This window comes from Alosa pseudoharengus, unplaced genomic scaffold, assembly GCF_046254945.1.
Source record: "Alosa pseudoharengus isolate Yale_2024_CS ecotype anadromous, Long Island Sound unplaced genomic scaffold, YU_APseudo_1.1 YU_APseudo_1.1_scf_22, whole genome shotgun sequence".
NCBI classification, from domain to species: Eukaryota; Metazoa; Chordata; class Actinopteri; order Clupeiformes; family Clupeidae; genus Alosa; species Alosa pseudoharengus.
The window spans coordinates 67,951-88,123 of NW_027468680.1; the positions used below are offsets into that span (position 1 = coordinate 67,951).

The 20,173-nt window shown below is 42.1% G+C and overlaps 1 protein-coding gene across 1 annotated transcript in view; it reads right to left on the reverse strand.

Annotated features, from left to right (window-relative positions):
* Nucleotides 1-20,173, reverse strand: part of myo10 (myosin X) — a 153,230-nt gene that overhangs the window by 23,267 nt on the left and 109,790 nt on the right. The window contains exons 33-34 of the mRNA XM_076300163.1: nt 8,367-8,524; nt 7,897-8,008 (exon numbers count right to left, since the gene is read on the reverse strand). Coding sequence (XP_076156278.1) covers nt 7,897-8,008; nt 8,367-8,524 — 270 coding nt within the window. The remainder of the gene's footprint in view (nt 1-7,896; nt 8,009-8,366; nt 8,525-20,173) is intronic.

The following is a 20,173-nucleotide window of genomic DNA, read 5'->3' on the forward strand; positions in this document are numbered from 1 at the left end:
ACTGGATTTTGCCTCCATGGTGCTTTCTGTTTGTCCTTAACTTTCTTGAATTGTAATGGAGCAATGTCATCCATAATGTTTGCCATTTTTGCATTAAAGTGATCAAGTAAGTCTTCTACAGAGTCTGACAGTTGACTTGACTTTAGTGAAAGTGCTTGCTCAAAGAGAGCACTTGTCTGATCATTTATGATTCTCCTTTTTACAATCATAGCTGTGTTTTGAGTGTGTGGGGACATAGACACATCAAAGAACACACATAAATGATCAGATAAGGCCACGTCTTTAACAGCTGTAGAGACATCGAGACCCTTTGTGATAACAAGGTCGAGGGTATGGCCGAGAGAGTGTGTTGGCCCCTGTACATGCTGTGTTAGGGAGAAAGTATCGATTAGTGCAATGAATTCCTTGGCGTAATTGTTTTCAGGATTATCCACATGCAAGTTTAGATCCCCTGATATAAGACAGTCAAACTCTATGCAAACGACTGATAGCAGTTCACCTAGCTCTTCAAGAAAAACTTTTGCTGAATGTTTAGGAGGCCTGTAAATTGTCAGTAATAAAATCTGAGGAGAAGACTTAATGCGTGCACACAGATATTCAAATGAAGTAAAGTCGACGACTGATTGCACTGAAAAGACGTCTTGAAAAATGTGGCTATCCCCCCACCTCTTTTATTTGCTCTGGTAGCACTCAAAAAACTGAAATTTGGGGGAGCTGATTCAATGATAGTAGCAGCACTGTTTGCTTGATCTAACCATGTCTCAGTTAAAAGTAAAAAATCAAGGTTGTGTGCAAATTAGATCATTAATTAAGAATGATTTGTTTGAAAGAGATCTGATATTTAGGAGTGCTAGTTTTGTTGTAAGTGTTGGGGAAAAATGGTCCATGGGGGAAATCTGAGGTTGAATTGGTACGGGTAGGAGATTGGACTGGTTTACCCTATAAGCTCGATGCATTTGTGTTCTATTTCTTGTCAATACAGGAATAGAGAATGTCATGGGCTTACTGGGTCCTGGCATGTTCTCAAAACTACTGTCAGTACCATTTATATTGCAGGGACCCTGAGAATATCATACAATACCGTCATCATCATCATCAAATAATTGTCCCCTGCAGCTGCTATATGCCAGCTGAGAATATGAACTAAGAGGTTGTTGCTGCTTAAGAAATCCTTCTGAATGGAAAGGGCGAGGCCGTGGAGGTGCCATGCGCACCTTTGGTGCTAAGGGTCTTGGGGTACTAAAAAACCGCACAGTTGAAGGTCTTGGTCTACTAACAAGGTGGGATGTTGATGGGTATACAGTTGAAGGTCTTGGGCTACTAACAAGGTTGGATGTTGATGGGTATACAGTTGAAGGTCTTGGGCTACTAACAAGCTGCAAGGCTACTGGCAGCAGTCCTTCCATTCTTGCAGGGAAAATCATGTGCTGGGGTGGGGATGCAGATGGGTATGCAGGGGACCTGGGGAGTTTTAGCGGGTGTGGGAGTGTTGGGATGAGGATGGATATACAGGGGGGTTTGGGTGGCCTGGGGAGTTTGATCGGGTGGGGACGTGATTGGGTGTAGGTGGTGATGAGAAATCAAGGAAGATGGGGTTGAATATTGGTTCAGAGAATATTGGTCCAGATCTGCCTGCTGAGGCCCTGGGGAGTTTGTTGCAGACGCTCCGCTTTCAGCATGTATTCCAGTAGTGTATTCCATGTTGTTGTGTCTTTGTGGTGACAAGGAGTCGACGGAGGTGGGGAGGGGTATTGGTACTGGTGTTACAACATGACCCTTCCTTTCTGATAGCCCCTCAGCAGCTTTGATAGGTGCTATCTCCTCATGCTCATTACATCCATTTGTTTGCTGAGATTCCAGGGAGTTTGACGCCAGTGATTGACTTTGAGTCATTTTAGCAGCACCCATCTTATCTTGTCCAGTGGACATGGCTGGGCATTGTTGAGCTGGTTGTTTGTGTTTCTCCAAGGTCTGCATTTCAGTGGAGGCTACTGGGTGGTTACCAGAGGGCCCCACAGCAGGGAGGGTTGGGCATATCTCTGTTTCAGCCTGTGCAGAGTGTTTTGGTTTAGCTGAGTTGTTGATGTCATCGCTTGTTCCGTCTGTATGGCCACTGAGCGCTTATCAGAGGCTCGGCTCAAGGTTGGCAGAAAAAATGTTGGGTGCAGGAGAGAGAGGTGATAGTATTCGGTTAAGATCTTGGCCCCAGTCCAACTCAGCTCTGTGCTAAGAAGACACAAAAGGGCTTAGGGCGCTCAGGAGACTTCAGATAATTACTTGCTCAGGTGGTCTTCTGCGACAGGTGAAGTGAGAATCCAAAGAAAAAAAGAGTTTGCAGAGGCACTCTGCAAACTTTAATGAGAGCTGTTTCAGTGCTGTGATTTGCCCGAAAACCAGACTGAAAGTAATCAAAATACCCATTTGAAAAAGTATAAAAAGCCTTTAATTCATCATGGCAAGCAAGACCTGGTTAAAAGCACATGGGCCTACGCGTTGCGGCCATATTGGCCTTCATCAGGGCATAGAAACAGGAAGTACAACAAAGCTTAAAATGGACACCCTTAGGTGTTCAGTGGGTGGAGCCTTCCCATTGTCACACACCATGTGACTAACAACAAGTAGGTTGAGAAAAGAGGGAAAAAAAAATTAATTAGCAAAATAATAACAAGGAGACATCTCACTAAGTGAGAAAGAGAGAGAGAGAGAGAGAAATAGATTTCAGTTGAGAAAGTAATAAAAGTACACAAATAAATGTCCATGCTTCATAAAAAGGGGGAAAAGTCACATTCCTCATTGAGGCCAGGGAAAGAGGTTGCCTTAAGTACACTGATCCAGAAAGTTTCTCTTTGGAGAAGGGTCCTAAGATGATCTCCACCTCTCACGGGTTTGGGGACAACCACGATCACCATCACTTTGAGGGAGGAAGCAGAGGGATGACCTGCCTGCTGGTAATGGACGGCCATGGGGTAAGCAGGATTTCTTGTCCTTATGGCCTTATCCTTATGTTCTGCAACTCTGTCCTTCAGCCTTCTTTTCGTCCTGCAGATGTAGAAGCAGCCACACTCACACTCGAGTCTATAGACTACAAAGGTAGTGTTACAGTTGGCAAAGGCATTAACAGTAAAGCTTTTACTGGAAAACACATCCACAAAAGTAGCGGTTTTTACTACATTACCGCAATGGTTGCAGTTCTCACATCTGTGATTCCCTTTCAGTTTACGTAGTGATAGCAATAAATGTATGGTTAAAATGGATAATAATTTAACTTCAAGACTACTTTAGTTAGCCATGTAACCCTTCTTGGTTTTAAACAAAGACACCATCCCCTCCCCCAATGGAATGCTAATGTGCTGGTTCAAGGCCTATCAGTTACACAGGACAAAGGATATTACCTTGATATAATGTATCCATGTGTCATGAAATGTAAATGTATTCATATACATGTATTCATGTATATCATTCTGATAGTCTCAGTACAAGGATTGTAATGATTTGATTGTGAGAATGTTTGGAACATTCTATAAGTAATATTTCTGATATATATATGATGTCTCTCCTCATGCTATTCTGATAAGAATGAATAGGTGTGAAGTGGGTGTGAGTAGGTGTGTCTGATACCAAGTGGAGAACCAACCAAGTGGGCTTGTTTTTGGCGCCATTTTCTTCTTTGTTTAAAGCATTTAAAAGTAACTAAATTGCAATGTTTGTCAGTTTGTCAGGGAACAGCTATGGGGGCTTGCTTTGCACCCAGCTATGCATGTCTTTTCCTGGGTCTTTGGGAGAAGGAATACATTTACAACCTATGCAACCCCTTCCTTGAGAACGTAATCTTCTATTATCGCTACATTGATGATGTGTTTTTTTGCTTTAAAAGGTACTGAATCCAGCCTTCTGGAGTTTCAAAAATACGTAAACTCTATTAATCCTAACATACGAATGACATTAGAATTCTGTCAAAGAGAAATCTCATTTTTGGATTTATTAATTAGTAAAGAGGTAAATGGAGATTTGCACTCATCTATCTTCAGAAAAAACACAGATCGCAACACTGTCCTGAGAGCTGACAGCTTTCATTCACCACATCTGATAAATAACATTCCCTATGGACAGTTCCTTCGTCTCAAGAGGATCTGTGACACACAAGATGACTTTCAATCTAAATCTGTGGAGATGACTAAACGTTTTGAGGAAAAGGGGTACAAGACCGAGGTTGTTCAACAGGCCCAAAGGAGGGCCAACCAATGTAATAGGAGTGACCTACTCATCAAAAGACGGAAACCCAAGAGGAATCATAAAGTTAACTTTTCCACCAGATACAGCAAGGCAGCTTTGAAAATTAAAAACATAATAAAGAGAAATTGGGACATACTTCAAAGCGACCCCTCATTGAAAGAGATATTCCGTGATCCTCCCTCATTTTGTTTTAGACGAGCACCCACATTAAGAGATAAATTAGTAAAAAGTCACCTTACAGTTGAAAAGAAAAAACATTGGCTACGTAAACATTCAAGGGAATCACAGATGTGAGAACGGCAACCATTGCGGTAATGTAGTAAAAAACGCTACTTTTGTGGATGTGTTTTCCAGTAAAAGCTTTACTGTTAATGCCTTTGCCAACTGTAACACTACCTTTGTAGTCTATAGACTCGAGTGTGAGTGTGGCTGCTTCTACATCGGCAGGACAAAAAGAAGGCTGAAGGACAGAGTTGCAGAACATAAGGATAAGGCCATAAGGACAAGAAATCCTGCTTACCCCATGGCCGTCCATTACCAGCAGGCAGGTCATCCCTCTGCTTCCTCCCTCAAAGTGATGGTGATCGAGGTTGTCCCCAAACCCGTGAGAGGTGGAGATCATCTAAGGACCCTTCTCCAAAAAGAACCTTTCTGGATCAGTGTACTTAAGGCAACCTCTTTCCCTGGCCTCAATGAGGAATGTGACTTTTCCCCCTTTTTATGAAGCATGGACATTTATTTGTGTACTTTTATTACTTTCTCAACTGAAATCTATTTCTCTCTCTCTCTCTCTCTTTCTCACTTAGTGAGATGTCTCCTTGTTATTATTTTGCTAATTATTTTTTTTTCCCCTCTTTTCTCAACCTACTTGTTGTTAGTCACATGGTGTGTGACAATGGGAAGGCTCCACCCACTGAACACCTAAGGGTGTCCATTTTAAGCTTTGTTGTACTTCCTGTTTCTATGCCCTGATGAAGGCCAATATGGCCGCAACGCGTAGGCCCATGTGCTTTTAACCAGTTCTTGCTTGCCATGATGAATTAAAGGCTTTTTATACTTTTTCAGCTCTGTGCTATTTGGTCTGAAGTATTCCCTGCGATTCCAAAAAAGGTTAAAATTGTCAATAAAATTCATCCCAACTGAAAAGCATGTTTTTGCGAGCCAGGTGTTTAAGCTGAATAATCTGGAAAATACAAAGCTTCCCTCTGCTGGGAGTGGGCCACTGATGAAAATTTGTATTCCAAGCTCATATAGGGCTGAGAAAAGTTCCTTGAAATCTTCTTTGACATACAGCTGCTCTCTGTAGATGTCATTTAAGTATAGTATAAGTATATATACTCTTTTGATCCTGTCAGGGAAATTTGGTCTCTGCATTTATCCCAATACTTGAATTAGTGTAACACACTCAGCACACAGTGAACACACAGTGAGGTGAAGCACACACTAATCCCGGCGCAGTGAGCTGCCTGCAACAACAGTGAGAGGTTAGGTGCCTTGCTCAAGGGCACTTCAGCCGTGCCTACTGGTCAGGGTTTGAACCGGCAACCCTCCGGTTACAAGCACTAATCAGTAGGCCACGGCTGCCCCAATTTGCTCCAACATGCACAATGATGCGCTTGATAGTTGCATATTTTGACACCAGTTCTGCAAGCTTGTTTTTTGTGTCAGACACTGAAGTATTTGGGAAACAACATACAATCATCCTTTCCCCATTTATATGTCTCACAGCAGAGTGGCCTAGAACAAGGGTTGTGGGATGAATAGGTGTCGAGTGCTGCTTCTTGTCTGTGCCCATCTTTCTATTGTTGTGGTAGTAGATTTGAACAAAATCTGGTTTGGTTCTTAAAGGACATTTTAGCATTAGTTCCAAGACATTTTAGCATTAGCCATGGTTGGACGTGACAATAATTTGGATAGCGTAGTAGCCTACGATACCGCGACTGCATAAGACTACAGAAAGAATACAAACAACCCCATATCCGTTTCCGGCAGCGGAGTAATACCGTACCTCACAGCACATCCAATACAAGTCAATGGAGTTGGACAAAAACTACGATAAAAACCTGTTGGAAAGCATCTTTTGCAGCGATTTTTGTGTGAGCATATCAGCGAACACCCCTGACCACTCGGTGAGTTTCACGTCTTTGTAAACGAAAGTTTAATGCGTTTTAGGAAGGATTGTTCCAGTGCACCTATGCAGCGTTCTGGAGGAGGGGGGGCGCTACCACAGAAACCGGAAATTCTCAGAACAGCAGCATGTGTCCAAATTTCAATCTTAAACGTTCTATTTAATCATAAACTATCTGAAAACAGGGCTTTAAGTGTAAAATACCGAACCTGTCCTTTAACGGGAGCATTTACTGCCTGAAATATCCGATTTTGTTTACCACGCTCAGAGTTATAGTGCTGGCCTGATGGGTCGCCTATTTACATTGTTTCAACGGCACATGAACGGTTAGACCGAGAATTCTCGTCATGAAATAAAAATTCCACTGGAGCTCCAAGCGGTTGTGTACACGCAGCCTTACAACACTGTTTACAGCTCTTCGAGTCACGGTAAAATGTCATTTTTGGTACATAGCTAAATACACCTATGGTGTGGGTGGTTGGGTTTTTTTAGGAGTTCGTCGTCTTGGTTTGTATAGACATGGATATTAAGTGACACATACACGCAAGACGGCGGAAATACGGTAATAGGGAGAGTTCCGATATATCATTTTTGCTTTGCTTTGTATTTTAAATATTTAAATTAATCATTGAATAATCAACATTAGTGACAATAAAGTTCAAAAATTCTTTTATTATTATTTTCACTGTTCAAATAATGGCCATAATAATCTATGACATGACCTAATATGCTGAGGAAATAAATTCAAAAGTGCTGCGGGAAGAAGGTTTTTTTTTACATACAAGGCCTATCAGGCCCCAGATATAACCGACACTTCCGTCAATGTCAACACTATTTCTTGGCATTGATGTGCGACTTTAGAGTTGACGAACTCCTTGCTGCAGACATTGCAGAGGACTTTATTTTAATCAACACTTTATTTTTATCAACACCATCAGGACATTTTTGGAAAGTAAATTAATGATCCAGGCAGCACATTTTCTTCTCTCTGCTTCATTTTACAATCTAATGGTTACTGACTACAACGGTTCGGGGTCAAAGGTCACACGGAATCGATTAATCTGCGCTATTTTTTTTAATCAGTTATTTTTTCAAATTAATCAATCGAAATTAATCAGTTATTTTGACAGCCCTAGTACTCATATGTCTGTGTGTGTGTGTATGTGTGTGTGTGTATGTGTGTGTGTGTGTACACGTATGTCTGTGTGTGTGTGTACGTGTGTGCGTGTGTGTGTTTGTGTGTGTGTGTATGCGTCTGTGTTTGTGTGTGTATACACGTGTGTGTACGTGTGTGTATACGTGTGTGTGTGTGTGTCTGTGTGCGCGCGTGTGTGTACACGTATGTGTATGCGTGTGTGTGCGTGTGTACATGTGTATGTGTATGTGTGTGTGTACACGTGTGTGTGTGTATGTGTTTGTGTATGTGTATGTGTGTGTGTTTGTGTGTACACATGTGTGTACGTGGTTGTGTGTGTGTGTGTGTGCACATGTGTTTCTGTATGTATGTATGTATGTGTGTGTGTGTGTGTGTTTACCTGGTCCGTATGGCAGAGCCAGCAGTGGTGTGCGTAAGGAGTGTTTGCTGTAGCGCAACAAGGGGTTCCTGAGGTAGATCTGCTCCACCAGTTCCGAATTTAGACTGTTCTCCTACACACACACACACACACACACACCACACACACACACACACGTGTACACACACACACACACACAAGCAAATATCCATACACAAAAACCATGGAAAATTCTTGTCAGCACCTCATGCTTGTCCATCTAATTTGCCAAAGAGCTCACATTACTCATGGGGATTTGGGTTGTGTGTGTGTGTACCTTGATGTTCAGCAGTAGCTGTTGTGTGTTATGTGTGTGTGTACCTTGATGTTCAGCAGTAGCTGTTGTGTGTTGTGTGTGTGTTGTGTGTGTGTGTGTGTGTGTATGTGTACCTTGATGTTCAGCAGAAGCTGTTGTGTGTGTGTGTGTGTGTTGTGTGTGTGTGTGTGTGTACCTTGATGTTCAGCAGTAGCTGTTGTGTGTGTGTTTCTACTGGAGGTTTGCTGTCAATCACATCCTGGACAGCCGCCGCCCACCTCTGAGCTTCACTCTGAAGCTTAAACACAAGAACACACTCCTGCCGTCGCCCATACACCGCTACTGCCCAGTCACCTAAAACACACACACACACACGGTTTAGAGATGACAACACACTCCTGCCGCCAACCATGAACTGCTACCGCACAGTCACCTAGAATGCATACGTGTGTGTGTGTGTGTGTGTGTGTGTGCTCCTGTGTGTGTGTGTGTGCATGTGTTTGTGTGTGTGTGTACGTACCTGAAGGAGCGTGTGTGTTTGTGATGGTGTGTGTGTGTATGTGTATGTGTGCGCGCATACTTGACCTGCAGTGCCGTGCCACACCATGGCAATTTAGAATCTTAAACATCTTGCTAAACATCTCGCCCATTGTAACTGCCATTGTTAATGCAGCAGAGACATTACTACATTGGACATTAGTACTAAACGACGTATTGTTGATATTATTGCTAGTTCTGTTAATGCAGCAGAGACATGCTTTGGACATTAGTATGCGTAATACCAGACTGGTTCAACAGCTCTGATGATGTTTTGTAACATTCCCCTGATGTAGTGTGTGTGTGTGAGTGTGTGTGTGTGAGAGTGTGTGTGTGTGTAGCTCTGATGATGTGTTTTGTAACATCCCTAACACCCCTGATGTAGTGTGTGTGTGTGTGTGTGTGTGTGTGTGTGTGAAGCTCTGATTATGTGTTTTGTAACATCCCTAACACCCCTGATGTTGTGCTCGTAGACACAGATAGAAAAGAGGTGCTAGCCCTTGAGATGTGGGCTGTGTTTATCATCTGTATATGGACATAGCCCTGGAGATGTGGGCTGTGTTTATCATCTGTATATGGACATAGCCTTTTGTGAAAAATGACTAAATATCAACCCCTCCTTGCAAAGATCAGTGACCTAGGCTAAGACTGGCAGGGCTATGCATGTAAGTCTGTAGTAGTAGGCTAAGACTGGCAGGGCTATGCATGTACAGTGGGCAGTGCTTCGACTTGGCCAGCTTCACTCGCGGTCCGTGCGTGGGATCACACGGTATCACGCGACTTTAATTTGTATTTTCCCAGTGAGACGCTGCAACAACCCAAACAACCGGTAGATGGCTCAAGTGAGCAGGGTGTCTCGTAAAAAGAAATGGAGCCTGGAAAACCTTACACAGACTTCACTACAGACTTTAGCAGACTGGTTTAGAAATAATTTAATAGCCAGAAATATGCCTGCCCTGCCCTAATAAAGAAATATTTGGTTAACTGCGAGTGAATCCCGTTTGCAGCCGTAGAAGAAACGCAGGACAAATTAAACATTCTGGTTTTCTCCGAGTGCAACGATGATAGACAGACATCATTTGGACAAAATATAGAGCATATTAACCTCCGTTGCTTAGCCAAATGCCTTCCTGTTACGTCCTGTTATCACAGAGTTACAGGCGATAAACAATTTTTAAGGTCGCAAGTTTACTTCATTAGCGGTTTATTTTTTTGATTATTAAAGAGTGTTTTTCATTTAAAGGTTTGACTTTGTGCTTATTCAGTAGAGCATTTAGTGCTCTTCCCAATCCCAGATGTTCACATTGCACGTTTGTTTGTAATGGATGCAACCGCGAGATAGGCTACGCGTTTGACGGCAATGAGTTGTGAACGGACATGAACCAAGACATATAGCCCAGCAACAATCTAGGGACTGTTCGTTATTTATTGAAGGGGCCACCGGAGGAATTTTGAGTGCTTCAGTCAAAAGTTGCATGACCCTCCCTTGCCTGCTAGAAATTGTTCAATGACCCTCCGACAGAATTGTTAAAAAAGACATGACCCTCCCCTTGCCAATTGTCGCATGTCTTCCGCCCGCGCTGCTTTGCGCCACAGCCACACACTGTGATAACGTTCTTAAATCAATCTTTCGTGAGCTTGCATGCTACCAGTCCTTCCTTTTCAAATGTGTTGCGCCTGTTTGCACAATTTCACAAATAATTATATGTGATTAATAATATGACAAATAATCCCTGTGCATGGGGATGCATGCCAACTTTTTCCGTGTTTATCACATATTTTAACTTTCCCCCGCTTTCTTGCCGTAGAATAGGCTATCCCAGATTTTAATACTCTCATAACAACCCTGCCATCGGGCCTGTCTCTGTGTTGCCCTGTTGCTACCCCTTGCCCTTCCAACGAAACAGATGTCTTCAAATCATCGTTTTCCTTGCTTGAATGTCATAAACATACAACTTTATGCAGCAGAATTACGCATAGGCTACTTGGAACAGAACACATTTGACAAAGGACAGATGTATCGTAACACCCCCAATTATCACCACTTTTGTTCAGAAATTCTAAAACAACGATGTTTTTTAACACTTCAAAATAACATTTGCTAAATTAACCTTAGATTTTTCAGTAGCCATAGGTGTGTAGATTTGAACAAAATCTGGTTTGGTTCTTAACGGCACATGGACGGTTAGACCGAGAATTCTTGTCGTGAAATTAAAATTCCACTGGAGCTCCAAGCGGTTGTGTAAACCCAGCCTTACAACACTGTTTACAGCTCTTTGAGTCACGGTAAAATGTCATTTTTGGTACATAGCTAATTTAGATACACCTATGGTGTGGGTGGTTGCGTCTCTTTAGGAGTCCGCTGTCTTGGTTTGTATAGAAATGGATATAAGTGACACGTACATGCAAGACGGTGGAAATACGGGACCGACGGTAATAGGGGGAGTTGCGATATGTTGCTAGTGACAAAATATTAACTTTCAGTGTTTTACGATGTCTTTGTCATGGGGAAGTGTTTTTCCCCATGCATTTATTCTAGGCTACTGTCAGTGACTGCCGTGAGAGAAGCGGGTTCTGTGTTTCGTTCATGTCAGTGACTGACGCGAGAGAAGCGGTTGTGTTGCATTGCATTGCGTTAATTTATTTTCATTGGGCATACCGTGTCGTGCCGTCCACAGCTCTTCAGTTCTGACAAAGCCAAAATTACTCCTTTTGAAACAATGAGTGCAGGAAGCGCGTTTGGTTATATTGCTTGACGGGGGGGGGGATCCCAAGCAGCTTTCAGCCATAAGGCTACTTTGAGAACATTTCAATTCACCCGACACTAATATTCAAAATGTTGAAAACTATTTCGGCATAGCCTATGAAGCAGTTTAATTAAATGGAATGTTAGTTGTAAACAAACGAGCTACTTGGTGAGGCTTGGCCTCACAGATGCGCTCGTGCCTTAGATCAGGGGTCCCCAACCTTTTACGTACCATGGACCGGTTTGATTCCCATTTTTTTTTCACGGACCGTGGGGGGGGGGGGGGGGGGTTCGGGGGTTCCATGTTCCATATGTGTTGTGCATGCATTACTTGAAAAGAACTAGCTCCAGTTATGCATGAACAGTGAAGGTAACGAACTCTTAAAAATGTGAAAAACGTGAACTTGAAGAAGTGAAAATGGAACAATATGAACTATGAAAACTGAACAACTTGAAGCTACATCTATCAAGTGTGAACATGCTTAACAAAATATGGGAACAAAACATGGGAACTAAACGTGCATTACGAATATAATCAGTGGGAGCCCTGTGCTTGTTTCCCTGCAACAAGACAGTGACACCCTCAGTGTGTTTGAAATGTCCAGTCGATTGCGCAATTTAGTTTTAGTTGCAGTCATTGCAGAAAACCCGGCCTCGCATAGATACGTGGTGGGAAATGGTAGCAACGTTTTCAACCCTTTTACGGCTATCTCGGGATATTCTGCTTTGGTTTTGATCCAAAAACCCGCCAGAGAGGTTTCCTCATACACTCTTAAGACCACCGTCATTTGCAATTTCGATCAACTGCTCTTCCTCCTGCGCTGACATGTTAGGACTATTCGGGATATTGACAAATCGGTTGCGGACCCACTCATTGGTTTGCCGTGGATCTTTGGAGGATGGGAAGTAGCCTAACGCTCAAACTCATTTGAAAGCGCAACAAGGTGATCGCGCACCAGCTGCAAGAGAAAGGGCCCTGTCTCAGTCTCTCCCAAAACCCCCACTACTGTTTGGAACATATCAAATACACCCCGTCCCCATTCGTCCCCACAAATCAAGCTTGGCTTTAAATGCAGCGACTTTATCTGCCAGTCGTCATTCTCCCCTGGAGTGACAGGATGAGGTCATTAAGCAACCCGAATATGCCACATAGGTAAGCGAGTTTTGACACCCAGTCCTCATCACTAAAATGTGCAGCTAACGGTGACTTTTTTTCTGTAAGAAATCTCTGCAGCGGCTCTCGCAACTTAAACACCCTGGCCAGTGTCTGCTAAAGATGCTTGTTTTTGTTGCTCATTCTAGCAGTTTAGCTAACTTCGTGTGACACTACCGTTAGCCAAGAACTGATCAAGTGAAGTGAGCTGACCTGAGGCTGCGCAGCGCTGAAGGCAATATGTAAAGTGTTGAAGGCGGGACAGACGTAAGAAAATAGACCTTGCAAAATGGAAACATGCGTGCAATCAAACAACTGCATATAGGCCTATGCTATGTAAAAACGTGACATTATTGCTAATTAAATTGAGTTTAGTTTGCATGCATTTTTTTAAAACTCATGTCGTAGGCTACGCCCGGTTAGGAATGTACGGGCCGCGGCCCGGTGGTTGGGGACCGATGCCTTAAACGTCCCACATACTCGACGCACCCGACCAGTAGCACGACAATGTGACGTGTATATGTGTACATGTGACAATGTATACATGCGACATGTGCGCCGTAACCATTTATACTCGCGCGTGGTGGTCGCGACACTAGTTGCAATATTCTCCTGAACAGAGGTGTCGCTGTTGTGAAAAGACTAACGTTAACTACTTACACAGCAGAAGAAGCTGCAGTAAGAAACACCAGTAGCTAGCCTCTGTGATGGTACTTCAGACTTTGGTTGATACTATTCACAACTACCATCATCATTATCATGTAGTTTCCAAGGTGTGTGCACAGGTAGATAGATAGATAGATAGATGGATATATAGATAGGTACTTTAGTCATCCCGAGGGAAATTTTAATAATTTAAACAGTTTAGTTAGCTGGTTAGCTAGCTAGCAGCTGGCTGAGTTTGTGTAATTTCCTGAAGTGGAAAGAGATTTTGTTCAGGCATTAATAGATATCCTTTGTTTGAAAATAAATCGTTTCTATTCTTTCCTCTTAATTCCATGTGTTGCAACTCTCACTGGTAACTTTGTTAACTTATCCAGCAAACTATTCAAAATTCACGACTGTAACAAAACACTTGAACTCGCTTGCCCTCGAACTAGTGCCGCCTTGTCGCGCTCGTCTGAAAAAAAATGAGTGGTGCGCTACCGTGTGCTACACGGCCAAAACCCTGGCGCGCCAGAGAGATCTACGTCATTTTGACGTCACGTTGTCGCGCTACCGGTTGGGCGCGTCAGGTATGTAGAAGCCATTAGATGGCAGGAAAAATCTTCAGCCTATTAACTGACCACCCGATTCACGTTGGCTGGGGGGGAAGGGGGGCCATCAGACATTTGTGACCAGTTAATCCGGCCCTGCCCCCCAACAAATCACACCTTCCCACCTCTGACAGCTTAAAAGCGTTGTCGACCAATTATGCTGCTAAATCCATAACCATAACCATAACAAAAGAACTCACAGACCTATTCACCAACCTGCGGCATTTTGCCGTGTTTTGAAATCCTATGCAGCTTTCAATAGTGAGGAAGCAATTTTGCATTGTAGGCATAACTAACATGCAATAACACCACCAACAACAACCAAAACTAGGCTAATCATTGTCAAAATGTAAATTAAATGTAACATTATTGTGCATCAAATTAAAATGTTCTCTTTTGCAAACGTAGGCATAGTAACATAATAATTTAATAATGTTACAAAGATACTACATCAATCCGTATGTTTCATTAGGCTACTAGGCTATTTGTTTTGCCTTATTCTTGATTCATTTAGGCTAGGCCTTTTTATTCAGGGGCCGTATTCACAAAGAATTTTAAGGCTAAAAGTAGCTCCTAACTGGCGAATTTAGGAGCCACTCCTAAAAATAATGGGCGTGCCACTCCTAACTTTAGGACTCCTAATTTTTTTCACAAAAAGTAATTCACGAAGCATTTTAGACCTGAAAGTAGCACCTAAAAGTCTGGGACAGCTTAAAAGAATTCGAGAGGACTCCTAACTCACTAAGACCTATTCATAAACAGCTTTTTGTGGCATTTTACGCTGCGATGTTTTGAAATGCGCTATGCGGCAACAGGAGCTTCCAATCACGAGGGAACAATTTTGCATTCATAAAAGGAATGCAATAACGCCACCAACAACAACCAAAACTACTCATTGTTGACATGTAAATTAAATGTAACATTTCATTGTGAATCAAATTAAAATGTTCTCTTTGCAAACGTAGCCTAGGCATATGGTGACAGATTAATTTAATAATGTTGCAAAGGTACTGCATCAATCCATAGGCCTATGTTTCATTAGGCTACTAGGCTATTTATTTTGCCTTACTCTTTATTCATTTAGGCTAGGCCTTATTTATTCAGTTATTAATCATCTTCCGTCCTTCTCACTACTTGTGTAGCGCACGCATTCTCCGACCTGTCACCTGTCACTCATCATCGGAAGGGAGGTGTTTGGAATCATTCCCGCGTTACAATCGTCAGCCAATCGAGGTGGTCACTTCAGTCAAGCTCGTGCATGAGTAATGACGTCATCTATAGCAACGAAGACTCACTCCTAGTTTAGGCGTTGTCTGAAAGGCTTTGTGAATAACTTTTAAGAGAAAACTCCAAGCTAAAATCTTTTAGTGCGATTTAGGAGTAGCCTACTCCTAGTGGTAAGATAAAAGCCTTTCTGAATACGGTAGCCTACGGCCCCAGTTATTCATCATCATCAGGGGCGGTGGTAGTGTAGTGGTTAAGGAGCTGGGCTAGCGTGCAGTAGCTTGAAAGTTGTCGGTTCAATTCCCGGCTTCCACCGTTGTGCCCTTGAGCAAGGCACTTAACCCCAAGTTGCTCCGGGGACAATGTGATCCCTTGTAATATAGCTGACATATGTAAGTCACTTTGGTCAAGAAGTGTCAGCTAAATGTAATGTAATGTAATGTAATCTTCCGTCCTTGTGTAGCGCACGCATTGATCAAGGGGCATGACTGATGATAGTGGAGATAACGTGTTATCCCGAGGCCTTTGCCAGTCAGCATCTCCGACGGTAGTCTACCCTATTAAAAATATACGTTTTCGATGTCCCAAACAGAGAGACATAGGCTACTTTATTGTTTTTAACAATCTCTATGCTACTCACAAAAATGTAGGCATGGGGACATGATGAAGTAGGCTATCCAACTGTCGTGTGTTAAATTATTGTGATTACGAGCCAGTGGTTTTCAAACATGCGTGACTCGGACATCTAACTAAATGCAACAGGCTCATATCGTCCTCGCATTCGCAAAATGAGGACCAGTGTTTTGTCAAATTGCAAATAGCTATTCGTTTTAACGAATTTTTATGATAGTATGCTTTTTGTATAGGCTACTATCTTAATCTTGGAATATCGGGAGGCAAGTGGCGCGTCTGCAGTCAGCCAAATATGAATGTAATTCTGCGGCATAAAGCAGATGTATTTGTTTATTGTACAGAAAAATAAAAATGACATGTCAAGCAGTCAATTGACTACATTGCAGTCAAGAAGTAGGGCAAATTAAGACACTGTTTTGATTTGCGTAGTTGCATTGCCCCCAACACTGACAATAACATAGCAGATTTCGATTTTCGCTACCACCGTGTAGTCAAGCCTTAAGCCATACCCAAGTAGCCTTAATCGAGGTAATGTTTAATTATGCATGATTTATTTTGTTATTGAATTCGTAGGCTGGGATTCCTCTCGGTAACAATTATGTTTGGTAGCCTCCTGCTTTTTCAGAGGGGGCGGCAGTCAGGCTACTGACAGAGCGATGTACAGTGGCAGAGCGACGCACAGTGGCTGAAAGTGGTACTAAAGCTTCACGCAGCTTCACGCCTCGTAATGCGCGACTGAAGTGGCCATTTGAAAGCGATGCCCACTGTAAATCTGTAGTATTGGGCTAATAGTGCAGGGCGATATGTAGCAAAAAAAGGTGTTTGGAACATTTCATATAGATTTTTGCAAATTATGTTTTTTCACTTCTTCAGACCCTATAGTTTGCAAAACTACCTGTTTCCATTTTTTCCCCAGACTGCACAGGTCCAAAATCCAAGATGGCGGATATATCACCAAAAATTGCAAATAATAATCGCCTTTTTAAACATTTTAAATGGATATGTTAGGTATTATCATTATATACATACATTTTCTAATAAAATTGAATGGCTTAGGTAATAAATATGACCATGGGTGACCAGTGTTGGGCAAGTTACTTCAAAATCGTAATGTACTATGCATTACTTATTACTGTCATTTCAAAGTAATTTGTTACATTACAATATTACTGTCTCTGAATTGTAAGGCATTACACTACTATTGCATTACTTTTAAGTTACTTTCACCAAAATATCTAGAAATATGGATTTGCCATTCTAAATGCAGTTTATTACGCTCAATGCAGCTTGCTCTTCCAATGGAGGGAGATGTGGTATAGCATAATTACTGAGCTAGGCTTAAGGCAACAGTAGAATGCAATAGGCGCAGTGCTCATAATGCAATACAAGGAACAATCATAGTCAGAATTTTGTTAAAAACCGACAAAAGGCCAAAGTCTGGTAAATTGTGATAGAATTAATGTAATTTTAAGGCCTAGGCCTACTCATTAAAATCAATAGAGAGCCTACTATATCGTAAATCAAAGCTTAAAGGAACCGTATGTAAGATTGTGGCCAAAACGGGTACTACAATCACTTTCAAATTACTGTAGAGCGGTGTATCCCCTTCCCCTCCCCTCTGACTGGCAGAGTTGGCAACCGGATGACGAAACACTGACTTTGTGATTAGTAGATAGGTGGAGGGTGGCGCATTAGGCCAAAACACAACATGACAACATCAACATCAGTTGAGGGCTGCAACTTCACTTTTTAAATGACAATATCCTGGCCAGACTACTGTTGTCAGTGATATAAGTATTTGAAATGAACATGATTTCTTAATGTCTAGTGACATATCAGGGCAATTTTATGATTAATTGAAATACAATTTTTACATACGGTTCCTTTAATAAAGACATGTCAACTGTCAAGATGGTGGCCTGCTGGCCATTTCGGTGCCCTAAGTGAGTGGCTTTGAGTGAGTGACATTTAAATGATAACTCAAACACCTAAAGTAAAATAAAAGGCCTATTATTTACAGACCATTACTGTGTATTTTTAAACATTAATTTCTGACGAAATTCTGTTTTACTTATAAATGGTGCACTGTCACTTTAAGAGCATTGATCTTTACGTTGTCATAATGCCCTTTTGCCAGCTCTTGTTTACAAGCCTTATTTGTTACATTGATAGCACAATATTAACAATAATATGCACAATGTTAAGTTGTTTTAAGCAACCTTCATTGCTTTGGAAATGGAAGTAGGCCTATGCAATGACATGTTGCTTCACATTTCGTTTTGCGAATACAAGTGAATTATGAGCCTGGTATCCACCTAGCTATCTGAATGGAATGCGTTTCAGTCGACTCAGCATATCATGTGCTTCAGCCTAAATGCTTGGAAAACGAATGATTGAAGACCCACCAATTCTAGTACTACGTGGTGATTGAGAGAACCCAAAAGGTATCAAACTTGCATGTAACATCGTGTTAGTGCATTTTGACATTGTAAACGTTATTGGTGAAGAGTGAAACGCAGTTTGCAGTAAAGCTACTATTCATTGGTTACATTTGGGTGCTCCCTCTGTCCTTTGGTGCCCAATGCAAAGTGTGTGATGCGCGTGGTGGGAGCGGTGGCACTGCCAGGCTACACAATCTTTTTCTGCATTTCTATCCCTTTATTCTCTTCAATTTAAGTTCACAGCACAAAGCTGACATGCACAACAGCTTAGTCTGTGTTTTATCAAGAATCAAAAAGATTAGCATGGCACTACTTTAGATGTTTCATTAATTTACTTGTGCTATTTCGCGAGCTGAGAGATCTTTCGGTTTCGCACACAAAGTGCACTAACTATTATGTTCTTCATAGCCTTGTCTCTGACAAGCTGAAAATAATGAGCGTAGGCTTATGTCCATCCCGCAAATAGAGTCCGCCTGCGAGTCTGCTGCAGCCACAGTCATATTCAACCAGTATCAGGAGATAACGTTCTACTATTTTGCGCGGATTTTTTCTCCTCTGTTGTTCTCGCGTGGTGTTTGCGAATATGTATCAAAACAAAACAAGCGCTTAATTTTGGGTTAAACTGCATTGTAACGCGCGTTACTGAAGTTTGTACCGAGTAAATATTACCCAATTTATTTTTTGTAATGCCTTACATTACCGCGTTACCGCAAACAGCAATATATTACAGTAATTACATTACTTTTGTAACGCATTACCCCCAACACTGTGGGTGACAGGAACTGTAATGATTATCAACCAGTGATGGGTGTAACCAGCATTATGCTATTTATTGGCATACCCGGAAAAACACATTGACTGATTAACAGTTTCCTTCACATAGCCTAATAATCATTTGAATTAAAGTAATGTTCTGCACTCACCACAATAGATTAGATTAGATTAGATTAGATTCAACTTCATTGTCATTGCAGAGTACAAGTATGAAGACAATGAAATGTGGTTTGCGTCTAACCAGAAGTGCAAAAAAGGAGAAAAGTGCAATGTGATATACAAAGTATAAACAGGTGGTGCATAGACAGGTCAAGAAATGTAGTGCAGTGTAGACAGTATTATACAGTTGATTTATATAAGGTAGAGAGCTTTAGAGTAATATAAATATGTGCAGTGTATATTAGCAGTTACCTTATAAGAGCAGAATAAATATGGCTATGTAATGTGAACAATGTATAAACAACATACATTGGGGGGGGGGGGTTGTGTCTGCCTCCTTGTTGTCCCTGTCAAGGTTGCTATGGTCATGGACACCTCAACAGGCACAGGCAAGGAGGCATTGGGCGGGGGTGGGGGGGGGCTTTGTAGGTTGGTTGTTACCGGGATGCAGAGCTAGAGTTCAGCTGCAGGAAAGCTTCCTCTGAACCTGCTGTGCGCCTAATGCAAGCATCACTTGCCCTGAATGGCCTCAATGGAGGGGAGTGAGGAACCGGTGATGCGTTGGGCAGTTTTCACCACCCTCTGCAATGCTTTTCGGTCGTGGGCAGAGCAGTTGCCATACCAAACTGTTACACAGTTGGTAAGGATACGCTTGATGGTGCAGGGGTAGAAGTTCACCAGGATCTGAGGAGGCAATGGACCTTCTTTAGCCTCCTCAGATAGAAGAGACGCTGGTAAGCCTTCTTGATCAGGGTAGAGGAGTTGAGGGTCCAAGAGAGGTCCTCAGAGATGTGGACACCCAGAAATCTGAAGCTGGTGATACACTCCACTTCAGTCCCATTGATGAGAATCGGGGTGTGTGCTAGCTTTAGACTTCCTGAAGTCCACAATGAGCTCTTTTGTCTTCAATAATTCTGTTAACAGGACTTGCAGGAAATTGTGGGAACATATGAATTTGTTGATTATATGCAAGCCTAATGCTGCCCACTACAGCTAAGTCTGCCTTCATCCATGAATTGTGACTGGTTTCAGAAACAGCATCATCTGAACAATCTACAGAGAGTAGCTCAGTGCAATTAC